Below are 18,635 nucleotides of genomic sequence, written 5' to 3'. Positions count from 1 at the left end.
CACTCCCTCTCCACATCCTTAAAAATAATAGAAAAGATAATTTTTTTTAAAAAAGAATAAATCATAATCCCAGAAAAAGAAAAAGATTGCCATCAGAAGAGAGAGGAAATATAAAATCCCTTAAGGACAGAAAACAGACAGAACTGGGCATGTGCAGGACTTCTGAGACAGGTGGGGTGAATTTTGATAGTCTGGTGCAATGGTGAGGACAGTTATTTAGGAGCAGCTGGGTGAGCTGGTCTGTACCTCTTCTTCCTTGTGCTAAGCAGTAAGCAGAAAAGCAATTTACCTCAAGGTTAAAGCAGAGAGGATAGGGAGAGAAGACCTTATTTTGGTGTCTGGTGTCACATGGAGAAATGTGAATGGATTTGCGTGTGTGTGTGTGTGTGTGTGTGTGTCTGTGTCTGTGTGCATGCTATATGTTTTCTATTGCTTTGTGACAGTACTACCACAAACTTATGGTTTAAAACAGCACCCACTTATTTTCTCATTTTTTGTGGGGTCAAGATTATAGGCACAATTTTACTGGGTTCTCTCCTTCAGGGTTTCCTCTGAAGGCTGCAGCCAGGGTATCTGCTGAGGTTCCAGTCTCATCTTAAGGCTTGAGTGGGGAAGAATCCACTTCCAGGTTCACATGATTGTTGGTGGAATTCAATTTCTTGTAGCCTTTTAGACTGAGGGCCTCAATTGTTTTTCTTTTTTTGTTGGCTGCTAGTTGAATGCCGGCTCGAATTCCCTGTCATATAGGTCTCTGCAGTGTGGTTTCTTGCTTTATCAAAACCAGCAAGGAAGAGAGTTTCTCAGAAAGACAGATGCTACAGTTGTATAAAATGCAATCACAGAAGTGACATCCTGCCACCTTCACCGTATTCTGCTCATTGGAAGCAAGTTATAGATCCCACACACACTTAGAGGAGAGTATTTCTCAAGGGTGTGAAACACAAGATGCAGGGATCATAGGGCCAACTTGGAATCCATCCAATACATCAGGTAAGGTGCAGAAAAGGAATCCATCTTGTTTTTTCCTGAGCAGTTAGTTTGATTCATGTCTGTAATGAACAAGGTCTCAAGTCAACACTGACCATGGAACATGGGATGCTTTACTTTTTTTTTTCTTCTAAATCTCACTTCCCTTGTGTATAAAATGAAGAGAGAGTTGGACTGGTGTGTTTCTTCAGCTGTAACATTCAAAATTTCTTATGTTATTAAGAAAAACCCAAATGACAGAATCTACTCCTTGATGTTTTTACTCTTTGAGCTATATTTTCTCTTCCCTCCCTTGATAAACATCTGTGGAGGAAAGTCTACATTTATTAGTTCTTTCTTTTTGTCAGTGTTGCAATTCTTAATCACTCACAGTATGATTCTCCCTTCTTTCTTTCACTGATTTTTTTTCCCCCTCAAAGACCAAAACTAAACTATTCTTGCCAAATTCAGTGAAGTTATCGCAGTATACATCCTCCTCGACTCTGCTGTGGCATTAGACACTATTGATGACTAACTATTCCAACCTTGAACATTCCTGCTCTTTATGGCTTCTTTGGTTCCACTGTCTTGACTCTGCTGATACTCTCTGACTCTTGTTTAATGACTCCTCTGACTTCTCGTGTTCCTTATCTCCCTAAAAATAGGTATCCCCTGTGTTGTTTTTTCAGCCTTTTGTTTTATCTGGTGGGTCTTAGCTACCAACAATGCTTGAAGTATTATCTCAAGGAAGATGAAGACCTGATCATTATATTTAGCTTATTTTCTTCTAAGCTGTTTTTCTTCATTTCCAAATGTTTACTTATAATCTTTTTGGCACAAGTCACCTCTCAGCATTAAAATCCTTTTCCTAATTTCTCTATTGCCATCACAAGCACCTTTTACTCAGGTACCAGGAACAATTCTTTGGATTTCTTTCTCTCTTTCATGTCTGACATCTTATTCATTGCTAAATAAGTTCTGTACATTCTTCTTTCATGATTTCATTCAAATCTGTCTTCTTATTCCCATTTTTATGGCCACCAGCTTTACTCAGATTCTCCATTATATCTTGAACTGATGATTGTAATAGAATACTAGTAGATGTCCCTCCCTCCATTTCTTTTCCCTACAATCCATAGTTCACAGTAAGCCAGTTCTAATCACATCGTTTCCTCAACTACATCCTTTAGTAACTGCTCTTTGTGTCTCACATGTGTTCTGCATGCAAATCCATCTGTTCTTTAACCCTGGCACTCACTTGCTAGAAATTTCCCCTTAACTTCCCTATCTTTGCTCAGTCCTCCAACTTGCCAATCCCCACACACAAACCCAGACATTTCTTCTCTGTGTTTGCCTTTGTGTTCCTTCTTCATAAAAATCTTTTTTTCTCCACCTATTGAAACCATACGTATACTTCATGACACACCTTGACAACCAACTCATTCATTTGTTCAAGAGAAGAAGAGATACTGAGTTCCAACTATGTTATCAGTCAGGCACAATGTGAGATGCTGGAAATACAATGAACAAGACAGGCAAGGTGCCTACATTCAGGAAACTTTAGTGTGGAAGAGGAACAGTAAAGAACCGTGAAGAAGGAGACAATTGTGGCTAGAAGGTAGGAAGGAAGAGTAGTATGAAGTGAGGTTGGGAATTTAGACAGTAACCGGACCATGGTAAGACTTGAGTTTTTGTTTTCCTAAGAGCAATAGGAAGTCACTGAAAGCTAAAGGCCTTTCATTTTTTTTAACTTTAACATCCAGAAGAAGAACTTTATCGTATTTATTTTTTTCCTCTGGGCCTCCAGTGGATTGGATGGTGTCTGCCTATATTGAGGGCAGATCTTTCCTACCCAGTTCACCTAGATTTACATGCTAATCTCTTCTGGAAACAACCTCATAGACACACCCCAAAACAATGCTTTACCAGGTTTCTATGTATTCCTTAATCTAGTGAAGTTGACACTTACATTTATTTATGTATTTATTTTTACTGAATATTTTTTAACTAGAGTAAACCACAGTTTTTTTTGAAAAGGTCATATTAGCTTGTGTTTAGGAAAAATTCTGTGGAGGGGGAGTAAAAGTAGGAAAAGGGAAATCAGTGAGGAGGTAGTGGCAGTAGTGCAGGGTAGAGATGATGGCTTGACTAGGTGACAGTGGTGGGAATGGAGAAATGCAATGAATTTGAGAAACGTGATGAATGTCATATATTTGATATGTCAAAGATCATTTTTCCATGAATGTTCACAGTGCCATTATTCATAATGGCCAAGAATTAGAACCAATTTAAATGTTCCTTGACTAATGAATGGATTAGCAAAATGTGATATGTCCATACAACAGAATGCTATCTGGCAATAAAAAGGAATGAGGTATAGACCCATGCTGCCTCATGGATGAAACTTGAAAATGCTGTTCTGGGAGAAAGAAGCCAGACACAAAAGGACACATACGTATGATTCCATTTATGTGAAATGTCCAGAATGGGCAAGTCCATAAAAACAGAACATAGTTTAGTGGTTGCAAATGGGGAGTGACTTTTAGTGGTTATGAGTTTTCTTTTTGGGGTGAGGAAAATGTTTTGAAATTGGATAGTGGTTATTGTTTCACAACTCCATAAATATACTAAAACCCACTTAATTGTACACTTTAAAAGGGTAAATTTTATCATATGTGAATTATAGCTCAATGAACATGTTATTTAAAGAAATTGAGATGCTATTTTGGTCTGGGTTATCTGGCGAAGGTGAAGGGCTCATGTAGTACTTCTTTCTTAGCAAGAGTGAGGGCGAAGGGTGTGAAGCAGCGTGGAGAGCTCAAATGGAGATGTCTTATTGAGTTGACCACTGCTAAGTACAACTACGTGCTCGATTCCATGGGACAATTCCCGAAGGAGCTAACTTTCTCAGGACTGTCTCAGAAAAGTCCATCCATGGAGAAAAGGGGAAGAATATATCCACAGACTTTCATCTCTCTTTGGTTAAAGGCTTACCCCGCAAGACATTAACTTCTCCAAACCTCTGGATTTTACAAGCGTGACACCAAAGAGTCTCCTCAGTGTCTTTCCCAGATGTTGAAGGCGAAGTCCTTGGGTGGGAGGTGAGAGATATCTGGTGAGGGAAAGAGGTAATCACCATCATTTTGTACCTATTTTAGGTGGGTTGGAACCTACACAGCGATGATTCCTGCAGGGGCAGGTAGGAGAGGATGAGACGCTATGAAGTGTTGTATAAGCCATTCCTGGTGAAGATGCCATCAAATATCCAAGTGAACATGTCGAGTAGGCTTGTTGTTCCTTATTTTTTCCTTATAAATACTATTGTGTTGATTCATTTTCTCTTTCCTTTAAAGAGAATATACACATTAAAATAATTTAAATAAAATTTAGAGTTAGAACTAATCTTTCATACTCTCCCCCCAAATCAATTGGCATTGAGGGGTTTTCTTTGTATAGCTAATATTTACAGCAAACTTCCCTCAATTAGATTACATAGTGACTAGGAGAATATGGAGGAAAGAAGAGAAAGGAAAAAAGGAAAAAATAAAGCTATAAAGTGATCTAAAACTAAGTGTTGATTAACAGTAAATAGATAGTACAAAAAATCTATAGAAACCTATAGATTTAAAATTGTTAGCATCAGAAATATAAATTATATTATGTAAAGTTCTAAGAGAGTATTATTTTTGATTTTACATTACCTAATCTTTTGTAATATGTTTTCAAAGCCAGTATTAAAATGTGTTAAAGTTATTTTAGTTTGTGTAAGGAAGATGAGCTCTTTGTGGAAGTCATTAATGTTGTTCTGCAGCATTGTGGATTTTCTCCTTCCAGCTGTATGGTAGCTTTGCACTTCATTACCAGTGAGGTTAGATGTGGCTGTGTAACTTGCTCTAGGAAATGAGAAGAGTGTGAAAGTGATGCATGACATTTGGTGGGAGTCTTTATGAGCTAGCATATGATTTTCCATATTCTCTTCCTTGTCTGTGGTATTCCAGGTCATGAAAATTCTTCAGCTTACGTCTTTATATGAGAATGATGTGCATCCAAGACACCCACCAACCTGAGATGGATGTGCAGTGTGAGCATGAAATAAACCTCTGATCTTTCAAAGCATGGAGATTTTGGGTTGTCTTTTACAGCAGCAAAAACTAGCCTTTCCTGACTGATATGCTCTTTAAGAAACTAACAGTGAATTACATATCTGAGCACTTTATAATGTGAAACCCTTCAAAGTATGAATAACAGATCAAAGGCATTATATTAAAGTAGTTAAGAGCATGGCTTTGGAGCTAGATGGCATGGGTTTGGAGCTTGATTTTGCTGACTATTATTGTGACCTGGGGCAATTTACTTAAACTCTCTGGGTTTACTTTTTTTTATTAAAAAATCATAACCACCACCTCATAAGATCATCACAAAAATTAAATTAAATAAATGAACATTTGGTAAGTGCTTGGAATAGTGCTTAGTAAGTCTTTTTACTATATATCTATATCTACATCTGTATCTATATATGAGTATAGGTAAAATATATAAATCAGTAGCACATGTAAAGTGTTTAGAACAGAATCTAGCACAGAGTAAGCCCTCCATGAATATTTTTTATTATTACTAATATTTGAAATAAAAACAATTATTGAACAACAATCATATGTGGCTGATAATTTTCTCTGCGAAAGTCTAATAGGAGATAGTAAAACAAAAACAAGAAAATGAGAAAATATAATTTTTTCTTCTGATTTTGGGTAATAAAACCATGGGATACTCAGGTGGTTTTTACCTCTGGGAAGATGCCTGGACACATTGTTATTACTTTCTCTTTCTAATCAGGTGTGTCCTAAGACAAGAAGCAGAGATCACAGGGGAATGGAAAAAGACAGACTAAGGATTTTTCTTTAATTATCTCCATTACCCAGAGTACAAGGAAGTAGGCAACCTGTGACTGAAGCTGAACACTCCTGCCAATGAGAGATAAGGAGCTCAGGGCAATTTCACACAGCCAAGCAAAGACTTTTTCCTTGAAATCTCATGAAAAACTGGCCCTGAAATTTATCAGGATGATTTATTCATGAAAATCATCTGAGACACTCATTAAAATATAGGTTTCCAGAATCTCATGGTGGTAATGGGAAAGAAGAACTCTGGAATTCTGAATTTCGAGTTTTTTAGGGGATTTTCTGCCTGTTTCCATTTGAGAAACCTATGTCCAGTCCTCTTATTCAGACTGAGTAACTGAAATACCACTGCCACCTTGTGGCAGCATGTCCAAATTACAGGTTCCAATGTCACTGCATGGTAAAATTAGTAAAGTTAAATTGTGCAAGTAACCACCCCACAGTCACGTTTAATTCTTTTTTTAAAAAAATTAACAATAGTTTATTGTGTGTTCCCAAATGGCTAGAAGAGAGGAACTCAAAGATTCTCATCACAAAGAAATGATAAAATTTTACAATGATTAATGCGCTAACTCCCCCGATTTGACCATTACACACTGTATATAAGCATTGAAATATAACTCTGTACACAATAAGTAGGTACAATCAATACATTTCAACTAAAAAATAAATTCCTTAAAATATAAGTACATTTTTTGAGTTTTATAACAGGTGTGTCACTGTGACATTTTAACTGCAAGATGTTCTCTAGGTTTTTCAAGGCAGAAAAAAACAGGTCTAGGAAAAAAGTAAAAGTATCAATGTTTTCAGTAAAAGCAATACATTTAAGTTTTTAAAAATAAAGTAAAACACTTTGATATTAATTTATCAATTATTATAAATACATCATTTCAAATCCTTCTCAGCAAACCAAATAATTGTGGCAAATCTCTGGTTGGAGAATTTTTTTTTAAAGATGGTTATCTATAGGGGGAGGAGGTGGGGTGGAGGGAACTGAGATGACCTTGAAACTTCTTTAAATATACATTGTTATGTAGTTTGACTTCAGATCAAAAAGGAAAAATATCACTAAAAAATAGAAAGCAAACAAAAAGAAATGGGCCTAACTTTATGCTAAGTTAATGACATCCACATAAAGAAAAGAATTATTTCAACTTGGCTTTAAAACACACAGTTTTGACTATGCATCCCTCATTGACCCAATTCTTATGACACAGCAAACCACAAAGACATTCTAAACTGCATTTAGTAGTCATATATATATTTTTAAACTCTAAAATTTTATTGTGCCTCAGTTTATTTTTTTAAAAATTTATTTTTCGTTGGAACATATTCGATTGTACATATCTGTGAGGTACAGCATTCAATATCAATACCTGTGTGCAGGATGTGATGTTCAAATCAGGATAATTAGCATATTCAACATTATATAATGTAATTGATTTTTGTAGTCCTTTACCAATTTCTCTTTTTCCCCCCTACACCTCCCCCTTCCCCACCTCTGGTAACCTCAGTTCTGTTTTCTTCTTTTGAAAGTACAACATATTATTGTGATTGTATATTTCTTTCATTTTTTATTTATTTGTTTATTTTATTATATTAGCTCCAACTTATAAGTGAGGACATGTGGTATTTCTCTTTTTGTGCCTGGCTTATTTCACTTAACAATTTTATTTAAGTTCTTCCATGTTGCTGCAAATGGTAGTATTTCATTCTTCTTTAATGACAGAGTAATATTCCACTGTTATAAATATATCATATTTTCTTTATCCACTCATCTGATGATGGACATTTAGGTTGGTTCCAACTCTTGGCTATTGTAAATAGAACTGCAATAGACAAGGGAGTGCAGGTATCCCTTTGACATGATGATTTCCATTCCTTTGGGTATATACCCAGCAGTGGGATTGCTGAATCATATGGTAGTTATATTTGCAGTTGTTTGAGGCACCTCCATACTATTTTCCATAATGGCTGTACCAATTTACAGTCCCACCAACAGTGTAGAAGATTTCCCCTTTCTCCACATCCTTTCCAACATTTGTTATTCTGTCTTTTTGATAATAGCCAGTCTAATTGGGGTTAGATGATATCTCAATGTGGTTTTGATTTGCGTTTCCCTGATGCTGAGTGATGTTGAGCATTTTTTCATGTGTCTGTTGGCCATTCATATATCTTCCTTTGAGAAATGCCTATTCAGCCCTTTTGCCCATTTTTAAATCATGTTATATGTTTTATTACTGTTAAGTTGTTAATTTCCTTGTATAGTCTGGCTATTAATCCTTTGTGGGAGGAATAGTCTGCAAATATTTTCTCCCACTCTTTAGGTTGTCTTTTCACTCTGTTAGTTGTTTCTTTTGCTGTGCAGAGGCTTTTCAGTTTGGTATAATCCCATTTGTTTATTTTTCATTTTGTTGCCTGTGCTTTTGGGGTCATATTCATAAAGTCTTTGCCCAGTCCTACATACTGAAGTTTTTCCCCTATGTTTTCTTTTAGGAGTTTTATAACTTTAGGTCTTATATTTAAGTTCTTAATACATTTTGAATTGATTTTGGTATATGGCAAGAGGTATGGGTCAAGTTTCATTCTTCTACTTATGGATGTCCAGTTTTCCTAGCAACAATAATTGAAGAGGCAGTATTTTCCAGTGTATGTTCTTTCTTGGTGCCTTTGTTGAAGATCAGTTGGCTGTAAGTACATGGGTTGATTTCTGGGTTCTTTATTCTGTTCCATTGGTCTGAGTGTCTGTTTTTATGCCAGTACCATGCTGTTTTGGTTACTATAGCTTTGTAGTATAATTTGAAGTTAGGTAGTGTTATGACTCTGGATTTATTTTATTTTATTTTTTGCTCAGGATTGCTTTGGCTATTCAGGGTCTTTTGTTATTCCATATGAATGTTAGTATTGTTTCTTCTATTTCTGTGAAGAATATCATTTGTATTTTGATGGAAACTGTGTTGAATCTGTAGATCACTTTGGGTAGTATAGACATTTTAAAATGTTGTTTCTTCCAATCCAAGAGCATGCAATGTCTTTCCACAGTTTTGTGTCCTCTTTAATTTCTTTCGTCAGTGATTTTTAGTTCTCATTGTAAAGATTTTTCACATCCTTGGTTAACTTAATTCCTAGGTGTTTTATTTTTTGGTGACTATTGTAAATGGGCTAGTTTTCTTGATTTCTTGTTCTGCTAGTTTGTTATTGTAGTATAAAAATGCTACTGATTTTTGCTTGTTGATTTTCTATCCCACAGCTTTACTAAAATCATTTATCAACACTAACAGTTTATTGTAGGGTCTTTAGACTTTTCTATATATGGGATCATGTCATCTGCACACAGACAATTTGACTTTGCGTTTTCCAGTCTGGATACCCTTTATTTCTTTCTCTTCCCTGATTGGTAAAAGTACCAGTCTGGCTGGTACTTCCAGTGCTATGTTAAATAGGAGTGGTGATAGTGGGCATCCTGGTCTTACTCCTGTCTTGTTGAAAACTTTTCCCCGTTGAAGATAATATTGGTGGTTGGTTTGTCATATATGGCTTTTATTGTGTTGAGCTACTTTCCTTCTGTATCTAATTTGCTGATAGTCTTTATCATGGAGGGATGTTGAATTTTGTCAAATGCTTTTATGGCATCTATTAAGGTATTCATAAGGTTTTTGTCCTTGATTTTGCTGATGTGGTGTATCACATTTATTGACTTGTGTATGTTGAAGTATCCTTGTCTCCCTGGGATGAATCCCACTTGATCGTGGTGCATAATTTTTTTATGTGTTGCTGTATTCTATTTGCTAATATTTGATTGAGAATTTTTGCATCTATGTTCATCAAAGATATTGATCTCTAGTTTTCTTTTTTTGTTGTATCTTTATCTGGTTTTGGTATCAGAGTGATGTTGGCCTCATAGAATGAGCATGGGAGAATGGCATCTGTTTCAATTTTCTGGAATTATTTGAAGAGATATGGTGTTAATTTCTCTTTAAAGGTCTGGTAGAATTTAACAGTAGAGCCATTTGGTCCTCAGCTTTTCTTTGTTGGGAGACTTCTGATTACTGCTTCAATCTCATTGCTTGTTACTTGTCTGTTCAGGTTTTCTATTTCTTTTTGGTTCAGTTTTGGTAGTTTCTATGTGTCCAAAAATTTATCCATTTTCTCCAGTTTTTCAAATTTGTTGATATGTAATAGTCTCTAATGATTTTTGCATTTCTGTGGTATTGGTTGTAATATCTCCTTTTTCATTTCTGTTTTTTTTTGTTTGCTTCTTCTCTCTTCTTTTTTTAGTTAGCCTATCTAATGGCTTGTGTATTTTGTTTATCTTCTCAAAAAACAAACTTTTTGTTTCATTGATCTTTTGTAATGTTTTATGGGTCTCCATATCATTTGGTTCTTTTATTATCTTAATTATTTCTTTCTGTCTACTAATTTTGGGATATGATTGCTCTTGCTTTTATAGTTCATTGAGGTGTAGCATTAGCTTGTTTAGTTGAAATCTTTCTATTCTTTTGATATAAGCATTTGTTGCAATAAGCTTCCCTCTTAGTACCGCTTTTGCAGTATGCCACAGGTTTTGGCTTGATGTGTCTTTATTATTGTTACTTTCAAGAATGTTTTTGATTTCCTGTTTAATTTCTCCTTGGACTCAGAAGTCATTCAGGAGCATGTTTAATTTTCACATATTTGTATAGTTTCCTGAGTTTCACTTGTGATTAATTTCTTATTTTAATCTTTTGAGGTCTGAAAAGATACTTGAAATAATTTCAGTTTTTAAAAATGTGTTGAGGCTTGATTTGTGACCTAACATGTAGTCTATCCTGGATAATGTTCTGTGTGCTGATGAGAAGAACATATATTCTATTATTGTTGGATTAAATCTTCTGTATATATCTACCAGGACCAATTGGTCTAAAGTATAGTTTAAATCCTGTGTCTCTCTGTTGATTTTTTGCCTAGACCCTCTGTCAAATGCTGAGAAAGGGGTGCTAACATCCCCTACTATTATTGTATTGGGGTCTATCTCTTTCTTTAGGCCTCATAGTGTTTGCTACATATTTCTGGGTGCTCTCATGTTGGGTGCATATATATTTATGATTGTTATGTCTTCTTGCTGGATAGACCCCTTTATCATTGTATAGTGGCCTTCCTTGTTTCTTTTTATAGTTTTTGGTTTAAAGTCTATTTTATCTGACATAAGGTAGCTACTCCCACTTATTTTTGATTTCCATTTGCATGGTATATCTTTTTCTGTCCTTTTATCTTAGTTTGTGTGTGTCTTTACAGGTGAGGTGAGTCTCTTGAAGACAGCATATAGTTGGGTCTAGCTTTTTAATCCAGTCCATCAATCTGTGTCTTTTGAATGGGGAATTTAATCCATTTACACTAAGGGTTATTATTATTATTATTATTATTATTTTAATTTTTATCAAATCATAATTGATTATACATATTTTTGGTGTTCATTGTTGACATATGTTGATTAAATCAATATTACCAGCATATATATTATTACAAATTGTACTTATTCTTTATGCCCCTTGTCTAATCTCTCCCCCTCCCCTTCCACCTCCCCCCTCTGATAACCCTAGATCACTTGTCTGTTTCTAAAAGAGTAATGGTTACTTTGTTGATTTGTTGCCTAGATGATTTGTCCAATGCTGAGGGGTGTGTTCAGGTCCCCCAATATTATTGTGGAGCAGATGCTTTTTCTGTCACTCTGGAATGGGCTTTGTGGAGAGAGACATCCTCTTCTTTTCTTTGGTCTCTGCTGGTGATTCTCCTTGTGTCAGTGCACTCCAGTTGCATGCAGACCATCTCCATGGTGGTTGTGGCATCTAGGTGCTTTTGCAGCAGCCATGGTCATTGTGGTGGCTGTGGTGGGCCTCCCACATGGAGGTGATGTTTTTTGCATGCTCCTTATCTAGTTGCTGGTGGCATTGGCAGTGCACCTGGTTGTGGGAAGAGGGGTCTGGTCCCCAGATCCATGACTCAGGACCCCAGGTGAGTCCTGTGGTGCTGGCAGTGTGCCTGGTTGTGGGAGCAGGGTCCAGTCAAGGGGTTATTATTGAAGGTTGTTGACTTACTCCTGGCATTTTATTGACTTTTGTTTGGATGTTTCAAATATCTTTTGTTCCTTTCTTCCCCTTTTATTACTTGTATATATGTTTGTTGGTTGTTCGAAGTAGTTAAAGTTTCTTTCTCTTTCTCATTTGCTTTTTTGTTCTATGAGTGGATTTTGTTCTCTAGTATTTTCATGGTCATGATTACTGTTTTTCAGATTCCAGATGTAGTACTCCCTTGAGGATTTCTTGTAAGGCTGGTCCTGTGGTGGCAAACTCCCACAGTTTTTGTTTGTCTGGGAAATATATTATTTCCTCTTCATTTCTAAAGGATAGCCTTGCTGGGTATAGTATTCTTGGCTGGCAGTTTTTTTCTTTTAGTGTTTTGAATATATCTTCCCATTCTATTATGGCCTTTAGGGTTTCTGATGAGAAGCCTGCTGTTTGTCTGATGGGGACTCCCTTATAGGTGACATTATGCTTTTCTGTTGCTGCTTTTAAGATTCTCTCTTTGTCTTTGAGCTTTGCTAATTTGACTGTAATGTGTCTTGGAGGGGACCTTTTTGGATTGAATCTGTTTGGGGATCTTTGAGCCTCCTGTATCTGAAGGTCTGTGTCTCTCCTTATTCCTGGAAGTTTTCTGCTTTTGTTTCATGTTATAGGTTTTCTGTGCTTTTTCCTTTCTCTTCCCCTCCTGCAACACCCAGGATTCATATGTTTGTACACTTCAGATTGTCTGTTAGCTCTGTTAGATTTTCTTCATTTTTAAAATTCTTTTTTTCTTTCTTTCTTTTTTTTGTCTGCTTGGATTATTTTGAAAAGATCATCTTCAAGGTCAGAAATGCTTTCTTCTACTGTTTAAGCTCTTGGTTATGTTTTTTATTTTGTTGAATGAATCCTTCAGCTCCAGGAGCTCTGCTACTTTCTTTTAAAAAATTATTATTATTATTATTGTTGTTTATTTATTAAGAATATTCATGAGATACAAAACTAATTGTCCTCCTTCCTGCCCATGATGTGAGGGCCAGATTCATACTGGGGGCATACCCATTACCAGAAATTACTTTTGCACCCCATGTCCCTTCCCAATTATCGCCCAACCTCCCTCCCCTCCCTCCTCCCCTCCCCTCCTATTCATCACCCTAGGAATGTTCCCTCCCTCTGTTGGGTCACAGCACTACTGTGGTCTTTCTTTCCTTCCTTCCTTTCTCTCTTGGCTCCCACATATGAGTGAGCACATGCGGTATTTATCCCTCTGTGCTTTGTTTGTTTCACTCAACATAAGTTTCTCCAGGTTCATCCATGTTGTTGCAAAAAAGGAAAAAGGGATACTTTCTTTTTTAAGACATTAATCTCTTTGTTCTTTTCGTCCTTCAGATCCTACATACTTTTTCTCATTTCATTGTGTCATCTAACAGTCTTCTTGTATCTCACTGAGTTTCCGTAAGATCATCGCTCAGAATTTCTTTTCAGTCATTTCAAGGACTTCCTGCTCCATAAGGTCTGGTACTTGAAAATTATATTCTTTTGGTGATGTCATATTTTCTTGTTTTTTTCATATTTGTAATTTCTACATTGGTGTCTAGTCATCTGGTAGAGCAGTTAGTTTTTCTAGTACTCTGGAGAGGGAGTTCCTCTTGTTGATGTGTTTTATAATGGCCATTGGGTGGGGTGTTTTAGTATTGGTTCCAGAGAGACAGAGTAGTACAGTGTCTGTGTGGGGACTTTGGCTGAATTCAGTGTTGGAATTGCATGTGAGTGCCTTCATGGCCTAGTCCCTGGGGGCCTTAGTAATTCCTTGCTGAGGTTGGTAACAACACCAGGTATGTTGATTCACCAGGACATGGGCAAGCTCTTGAATTTTTGGGGGAAGTGTATCTGTGCCCTGTCATTCTTGGGTATGGTGGGTGACCTTGGGAGGGCCCGATGGCACCCCAGTTATCTCCCCCTGACCCTGATAGGTGTATGGGGATATACTGGTGCTCCTCAGTTTGAATGGGTGATGCTGAGAGGCTTTCTCTTTTTTCTTTCCTACAGGTAGAGGTTTTTCCTGGGGCCTTGCTTCCCCTGGTTGTAGAATGGGTTAGTGGTGGTTGGGAATTTTCTTCCTTACTGTATTTGAGTATCCTGGGTTTCTGTAATCTTGGGGGATTCCGCATGCATCTCTCCCTGGATGGGGACAGTCCTGTGGGCTCTGCACATATTTCCCACCCCAGGTGTGCTATCATGTATGGCAATGTAATTCTCTCTGTGCATTGGGCCATTAGGTCACAGGTCTGCACTTGCTCACCTCTTCCCCTGAATTCCAGTGGTGACTGTCCTTCTGTATGTGCCAGTGGTCAGCAGGCTGTCTATTAAGCAGTGGTGACTGCTGGTGTGGCAGTGAGCCATCCTTGTGGTGGCAGTTCCCATGGCATTGGCTGTCATGAACCACTCATTCTGCACTGGTATCTGTGGGTGGGAGTAGCAGGGGGTGCTGCTGCTGGCAAGGTGGCTAGCATGCTGGTGTCATCACTTGGGGGGTTGTCAGGGTGGGGCTGTTTCCTGGAGGTCAGCAAGGCAGCCAGTCACACTGGTGCCATCTGTCATGGGGCTGGCTGTTGGGGTGGGGCTCTGTCCCAGGGGCTGTTCAATCACATTTAATTCTTAGTTGTCTCTGCCCTGTCCTACTCGGAAATGTATTTTTGAGTTTTCTGGATTACCTGATATGGAGTTTATATAATTTGTGCCCTTGGTGACACAGCCTCTAACCATTTTATTTCATTGCTTTTTTTAAAAACTTAATTTGAAAGTAGACCTTATCTTTTGATTCATTCTAACTGTAAACTCTCATAACACGTAATCAATTTGTAGACTAAAAGAAATCATATTCACTTATAAAATGTAGGCAGCTCTTCTGTCAGAGAACCTGAGAGAAGCAGAATCTTAATAGAGAGAGAGATGTTTGATGGGAATAATTAGTTTTTTCTACTGGACTCTATGATTGTCCATTAGGGAGGGAATAAAACAAATTGGTATCCAGGAAGTTTTCTTCTGCTTTCAAGGGAGACTTACTATTACTCACATATATAAAAGATTATCTTTTAAACATTTGAATTGAAATAGACTTAGCTTTGCTGAGCTCAGATTATTTTTGCTTTATCTTCATCATGAGAAATGGTCATATATAGACAAGATGGGAGTGGGAAGAAAAATACAGCTGGCATTTCATAATGGATCATGGCATTTGGGCTTGTTTTACTAGGAGTCAGTAAGAACCAAGCATGGTATAACATGACTTTGAAATTGGGCATCATAGCACTCAGCACCAGTGTGGTAACCCCACAACAAAACAGTCTGGCAATGTTTAAGATGATTTACAACTTAAAGATTGTATGTTCTCCATGAAAAATAAAATACGTGTTATTAAGGAGGATGCTCATAAATGAATTAGATGAAAATTACTAGTAGGTCATCCACAGCTATCCTGTTATTTAGTACCCCTGCAGCCTCTGTAAAAAGAGTTGTTTGGAAGAATTTGTATAGCAATGCTTTTTAAAATAAGAGAAAATTATTGAGGTAAAATCTACATAACATAAAATGAGCCATTTTAAAGTCAACAATTCAGTGGTATTTAGCAAATTCACAATGTTTTGCAGCCATCGCCTCTATGTATTTCCAAATGATTTTCTTCCCCCCATTAGGAAACTTTGTTCTCATTAATCAGCTGGTGTATCAATGTTTTTAAGTGACATATGGAGTGAATTTCAAGAGGTTGTAGAATTTCAGTTTAATGTTTGACAATGATGTTCTCTAAATGTAGTAAGACCAAATATGGCTTTGCCTTAACTTGAAGTGTCTGTATTCTTGCCAAAGCTTTCTTAGTCTAGCTATGTCAGTTGGGATGTGTTTACACTCAGAGGATTTAATGTCTCACATGATCCAATCTGGACAGTAGTTAAACTATGGGACACTGATGAAAAGAATTCAATGGCATGTCAAGTATGGTCACTGGCTTTGAAAATAGGGCACATTCTTTTGCAAACAAAAAAGCCAACAAAAACGTGGGCAATGAGTCTGTGGGTTACTTTATATGCATTTTATTAGAAAATAATGGGAATATTTATGCAAATTAGTAGGAAGATGACTAGACAGGCATGTTGCACCCAACAGCTTGAGGTATAAAAAGCCCTGTGCAGAAGGAGAACTTCATTCACACTTGGGTAACTTGTTCTTCACAATCTACCCAAATCCTTCTCAGCTCCTGCCACCATGACTCGTTACTTCTGTTGTGGAAGCTACTTCCCAGGCTATCCTTGCTATGGAACCAACTTCCATGGCAACTTCAGAGCCACTCCCCTGAACTGTGTTGTACCTCTGGGCTCTCCCCTGAACTATGGCTATGGATGTAATGGCTACAACTCCCTGGGCTTCGGCTTTGGTGGTAGCAACATGTACAACCGGGGCTGTTATGGTGGCAGCTGTTGCAGGCCATGGGGCTCTGGCTCTGGCTTCGGCTACAGCACCTATTGATGAACCAGTGGCTCTGGCGACTACAGGACTCCCAATCAATTCTCCATACACAGAACAACCTGAAGAGCAATGACTGCTTTCCTGCCTCCTGATGTGCTTGGGAGACACATCTATCTTCTGACTGTGGTCTTCGATCACCTGGAACTCAAATGCTGAACTGATACCCATCTAGTCACCCAGGACTCAAGTCACCCAGGACTCAAATGCTGAACTGATACTCATCTGCAGCCAAAGGAAGCAAGATGTGCTTTTCTGACATACCTGAATTTTAGCAGTGAAGCAAGTAGTTTGCCTCCCAAGGTTGTTCTGCTCATGTATTATTAACTTCTACATTGATGTCAGTGTATTACAAATTGGGAATGGGTAGGATGGGGTTTTGTTGTTAGTCTCCTAATAAATCTATTTGATTCAGCATAAAATTTTTGTTCTAGTTATTTATTTTACTGTGCTTTGTGCTCGTGAATTCATCAACTAGTTTTAACCTGTAACGGTTCACTTTAACAAAATTCTATTCTGATTTCAGACTGCAAAATCAGGATAAAGGGATTCCTAACTATATTTTCTTTTGATATTGGTATTGCAATTTGAAAAATTCCCTAGACATGTCCCAAATTTAACCCAAATATACTGCAATTTTTGTTGTTATCTATGCTGATTATAAACAGGGACATTTCTTAGCTGGTGAATGCTAAAAAACCCACTTTCCTCTTTTCATTAGTGACACAATTTCATTTTGGTTCACTTCTCCATTTCCACTGTTTATAGAACTCAGCTCTGGTGAGATGTTAACTCCAGAGATTGTGGGAAGAATTGTAACTAAAGGACTTAGCTATAAAACTATCCTTAGGAATTCCTAAGATTTGGTCAATAAAGGGAAGCCGATTGCTAAAATCACACAGTATTTTCCCCCCTTTTTGATAGATGGGTTTTATTTTTTTTCCATCTTCTTCACTTCTGATTATACATCAAGCTAGTATTAAAAATGAAGCATTTATTCTTTGGAATGATAGTTACCATCAAAAGCACTTGAAATGATATGTGGTCTCCACTTAGAAAATGCTCCTTGTTTACTACAAAAGTTCTGCTTTATTGAAGCAAAATACTTTGTTTGAATTAAAGCTCTTTTATTCATGTATTGAGTAGTTACGGTACCCCTGCTTCAGGGAAGGTGCTTGAATAATTGTTCATTGACTTGACTTGATAAATCTCTGCTTTATGGGTGCAAAATATTATACAGTCCTACGTAGAGTTCATTCATTAATGCATCAAGTATTATCGGACTCTGGCCACTGTGTTAAGAATTTTGAGGCTGTAAAAACACAAGCAGAAACTCTGGCCTGAAAAGCTGACTGTCTTCAGGAGGGGATTTATTCATTCAACAGATACTTACCATATAGCTTTGACACTGAGCATTGTCCTAAGATTTGGGGACACAAATAAATAAAACACAATTTTTGTCCTCAAGAGTTATATACACTTTATTCAATATGTAAAGGGCATTTAACAGTCTCCTGTTTTATGCCAATTAATGTGCTATAAATGAGTATCCAAAAATAAATAGTCTATACTCATTTCCTTCCCAGAACTCAAAATAGGAGACAGCCTGTGAAAAGAGTTTTGGAAGGTGGACCAAGGGCAGAATGTTCACCAAACTGGAAAGATATCTTGAGACCAAAGGATGAAATAATCCATTCCATGAGGTAAAGCAAAGACTTTTATTGCAGGGTAACTTACATACAGAGTGATGGGTCAGGTGAACGATGACCCAAAAGCTTATGCCAAGCTTCTCTGCACCTTCTCCTGACCAAGTTCAGGTTTATATAAGCAGTTTGTAAATAAGCTCCAAATGTTGATTTAGGTGGCCAGGCTGGCTTATCCACACAGTAGTACTTAATCATTCCTTTACTGTCAGCAGATTGTTCCTATTTATTGTTCTAATTACCTTACCCCTGGTACTGTATAACTTTATGGATTAAACTCTCACAAAAGACATAGCATGCAGTAAGGGCTCATGATGCAGCTTGTTATTCTCACGTTCCCACATAAGAGCCACATACATATATACACAGAATGTTTTAGGCTTGCTTAGAAGGGAAGTTTGGCTATGTAAACATGACCGTGGGAAGGAGTAGGAGTTACATGTGATGACAGATACAGCTGTGCAGAAGGGAAAAAGAATATATCTATGTGAGGATGAAATGGGCTATCA

At 37.2% G+C, this 18,635-nt stretch overlaps 1 protein-coding gene across 1 annotated transcript; it reads left to right on the top strand.

The window, feature by feature from the left end:
* Positions 1-16,165: 16,165 nt before the first annotated feature.
* Positions 16,166-16,583, top strand: LOC134370756 (keratin-associated protein 7-1). Its single transcript, XM_063087747.1, has one exon. The coding sequence runs from the start codon at positions 16,166-16,168 to the stop codon at positions 16,424-16,426; it is 261 nt and encodes an 86-aa protein (XP_062943817.1). The 3' UTR covers positions 16,427-16,583.
* The last annotated feature ends 2,052 nt before the right edge of the window (positions 16,584-18,635 follow it).

The sequence above is a fragment of the Cynocephalus volans genome, chromosome 1 (genome assembly GCF_027409185.1).
Source record: "Cynocephalus volans isolate mCynVol1 chromosome 1, mCynVol1.pri, whole genome shotgun sequence".
Taxonomy (NCBI): Eukaryota; Metazoa; Chordata; class Mammalia; order Dermoptera; family Cynocephalidae; genus Cynocephalus; species Cynocephalus volans.
The sequence above is the reverse complement of the archived record's forward strand: the minus strand, read 5'-3'. Positions and strand labels throughout refer to the sequence as shown.